Source organism: Sapajus apella, unplaced genomic scaffold (genome assembly GCF_009761245.1).
Source record: "Sapajus apella isolate SASKATOON/1434 unplaced genomic scaffold, GSC_monkey_1.0 scaffold3881, whole genome shotgun sequence".
NCBI lineage: Eukaryota > Metazoa > Chordata > Mammalia > Primates > Cebidae > Sapajus > Sapajus apella.
In genome coordinates this window covers 1,008-4,732 of record NW_022440807.1, presented here as the reverse complement: position 1 = coordinate 4,732, position 3,725 = coordinate 1,008, and the positions used below count along the sequence as shown (strand labels likewise).

Below are 3,725 nucleotides of genomic sequence, written 5' to 3'. Positions count from 1 at the left end.
GGAAGTAAGTAAAACTCCAGAAAAAGAGGACTTGTATAGCAAAATCTTTAGATCTTGACCAAATTTGGAAAGATCAGGGATTCTCTGTGTCAGGTCTCCACATGCAAGCGTGGACCCAAAAAGTCTGAAGTCCTGCCTTCCTCAGCTGATCGCACCCACACCCGCCTTCGCCATTAACCCTAATCGACCAGTGGAGCTTCCCCCAGGAGCCTCTCACCCCACCCTGCCACCTTAACTGCTCTTATGGTAATGTGAATACCCCTCAACCCATCCTGCCATCTTAACTGTTCTTATGATAATATGATAATACTCTTCCCCCCACCCTACCATCTTAACTACTCTATGCCTTACCCCACCCGCCATTGTAACTGAACTTATGGTAATGTTTACTCCTTGCCCTTACCCCCCACCACTGTAACTGATCTTACTCTGTAACACCCCCACCCCCCAAAAAATTGCCCCAACCTGTAAAACCAATTCTCTCCCTTACTCCCTTCACCTGTCCTTTCTCGGATTCGGCCAGCTTGCACCCAAGTGCGAAATAAAACGGCCTTCTTGGCCGCACAAAGCCTGTTTGGAAGATCTCTTTATTAAATACGTTTAATATTCGGTACTATTGGACGCGAATAACAACTCTGGAGGGTGTACTCTCAGACCTCAGCAAATTATCCTGTTTGTCTGAGCCATAAAGTTAGTTCATGCTGGTACCAAGCACAGATAGGAGATTTGTCAAAGGTCAGGGCCATCTCCACTCAGAATCCCTCTATGGTTACCAAAATGTGAACCCTGAAAATTTGAGACAGGTCTCAGTTAATTTACAGTTTATTGTGCCAAGGTTGAGGACATGTGCCTATGACACAGCCTCAGGGGGTCCTGAAGACATGTGCCCAAGGTGATGAGGGCACAGCTTGCTTTCATTCATTTTAGGGAGACATGAGCCATCAATCAATATGTGTAAGAAGTACGTTGGTTCAGTCCAGAAAGGTGGGGACAACTCAAAGCAGGGAGAGGGCTTCCAGGTCACAGGTAGGTGAGGGACAAATGGTTGCATTATTTTGAGTTTCTGATAAGCCTCTCCAAAAGAGGCAATCAGATATGTATCTATCTCAGGAGAGGGATGACTGAATAAAATGGGAGGCAGGTTTGCCCTGAGTAGTTCCCAGCTTGACTCTTCCCTTCAGCTTAGTGATCTGGGGGGCCCCAAGATTTCCCACATGTGAAAGGAAAACATCTGTCCTCTCCCGGTCCCACCCAGCCCCAAATCACTAAGCTCAAAGGAAAATTCAAGTTGGGAACTGTTCAGGGCACAGCTGCCTCCCACTTTATTCAAAGTCACCCCTCTGCTCATGATGAACAGGATGATGCTGAACCTGGGGTCTTGTGCTGGGGCCTTAAATGACTTTGATGATGAGAGACTGGGTATGGAGAGCTAGAGGCCCTCATCTCCCTTTCCCACCAAGACGGAAGTGTCCCCATTACTAATTCCTAGACTGTGCTGAGATTTCTCAGGTTGCAGTGTGCAGCTGGGAGTTGCAGCCTGGTGAGAGGCCTAGGTTTTAGCCTGTGAACCTGGGTCTGGCTATGTAGGCCAGGATAGCTCTGACCTAGCTCTCTGTGGGGCCCAGGCAGACATACCAGCAAAGGCCATGGGGTCACAAACAGAGAGACTGTAGTAGGATCAGGAATAACAGGTATACTGGGGCTACTCCTCCCTAGGCCTGCACGCTGGGAAGGCACTAGCAGGGCCCTGGTTTTGATGGTGGATTCTTGGGGCAGGGGCCTTGGTAATAGGGCTCTGTGAGGGCTGGGGCAGAATGGGCTATCCTGACCCTTCATAGTCAGGGTCCCAAGTGAGCAATCCTAGAGCCTCCAGGTCTTTGGTTCAGGGGCAGGGGTTTCCACTCAAGGGCCACAGGTACAGAGGGAGCAGAAACAGCCCACCCACTCGCCTTTCACTTTCCCCCTGCTCCTGAGAGAGTAAGGTTTCTAAGGGTAAGTGGGGCTATCTGAAAGAAAAGGGTGATTCTGGCTGGAGCTCGGTGCCCTGCATGGTCCTGTGCTTGACTTTGATGCAAGGCAGAGACCGGGCTCTGAAGAGGTAGGCTGGGGGCAGACGTCGTCATGATGTTGGTCTCTCTTCCGGCCGTGGCCCACGTACGACCCCTGTTCCCTTACAGTAAGGACCTTGCGGAACTTCCCAAGATGGGTCCTCGGAGCCTGGCCGCGACTGCCCTCCCATTGCCGTTGGCGAGGGGAGGCGCGCCAGTCGAGACCAAAGCGAATGGGATGACGCCACTGGAGGGCGCGCGAGGCGGCGGGACAGGGTGCTGCTGCTGCTGCAGGCTTCAGGCCTCTTCTGTCTTCTACAGCGGTCAGGTCGCAGAGGCGGAGGCAGGGGCTGTGGAGGGCCGAGGCGGCTAAGTCGTAAAGCCACGTTCCTCCTGCTGCTCTTAACCCACGCGAGGCGGCTAGCCGAGCAGCTCCCATTGCTTCGAAAATGTGAGCCTCTTCCCTTCCCCTATCTAGCCCGTCCCAGTAGGCGCCAGCCAGAGACCCCAGACACCCAAGTGTCTCGCCCCCTCTAAGCTCCCTCCCCTTTCCCTTCGAGCGGAGCGGAGGCAGCCCCGGAAGCTCCCGCCTTTCTGGACCCGCCCCCTCCAAAATCCCGCCCCTTTCCGTTCCCGCGGAGGCGGCTTCGGAAGCTCAGGTATTTCTGGACCCGCCTCTTCACCACCCCACGCCGCCCTTCTCTGGCCTCCGCTCGGCTCCGAGCTCCCTTCGCTCTAAGCGGCCCCGGAAGCTCCCGCCTTTCTGGGCATGCTCCTGCCTCCCCACACAGGTCTCCGACTCTCTTCCAGCTTCTGAGGGCTTGACATTTTACCGGAGGTGGCCCAGAAAACCTTGCAAAGATGGTGACTTAAAAAAAATTCTTTTTCGGCTAGGTGTGGTGGCTCAGCCCTGTAATCCCATCGCTTTGGGAGGACGAGGAGGGCAGATCACTTGAGGTCAGGAGTTCGAGATCAGCCTGGCCAACATGGTGAAACTCCATCTCTGCAAAAATGCAAAAATTAGCCGGGCGTGGTGGCTCAGGCCTGTGGTTCGAGCTACTCGGGAGGCTACGGTGGGAGGATTGCCTGAGCTGGGGGAGGTTGAGGCTGCAGTGAGCGGTGATTGCGCCACTGCACTCCAGCCTGGGCGACAGAGCAAGACTCTGTCTTAAAAAATTGTTTTAATAAAATACACATATTTACCATATGTACTTTTTTTTTTGAAACAGAATCCGGCTCTCTCACCCAGGCCGGAGTGCAGTGGCACACCACCTGGGTTCAAGTGATTCTTGTGTCTCAGCCACCCAACCATCTGGGATTACAGGCGTCCACTACCACGCCCAACTAATTTTTGTATTTTTAGTAGAGATGGGGGTTTCTGCCATGTTGACCAGGCTGCTCTGGAACTCCTGGCCTCGGATGATCTGCCCACCTTGGCCTCCCAAAGAGCTGGGATTACAGGCTGAGCCACCACGCCCAGCCCTCCCATGATATTTGTTAATGACCACATAATACCTTGTTGTATGAATGTCTTTTTTTTTGTTGTTTGTTTGTTTTAAAGACAGGGTTTCACCATGTTGGTGAGGCTGGTCTTGAACTCCCAACCTCAGGTGATCCGCCCGCCTTGGCCTCCAAAGTGCTTGGAGTACAGGTGTGAGCCAACACGCCCGGCCTGTG

The 3,725-nt window shown here is 53.2% G+C and overlaps 1 protein-coding gene across 1 annotated transcript; it reads right to left on the bottom strand.

Annotated features, from left to right (window-relative positions):
• Positions 1 to 806: 806 nt before the first annotated feature.
• LOC116547628 lies at positions 807 to 2,534 on the bottom strand. The gene has a single exon (XM_032273514.1). The coding sequence runs from the start codon at positions 2,485 to 2,487 to the stop codon at positions 1,987 to 1,989; it is 501 nt and encodes a 166-aa protein (XP_032129405.1). The 5' UTR covers positions 2,488 to 2,534; the 3' UTR covers positions 807 to 1,986.
• Between the last annotated feature and the right edge of the window lie 1,191 nt (positions 2,535 to 3,725).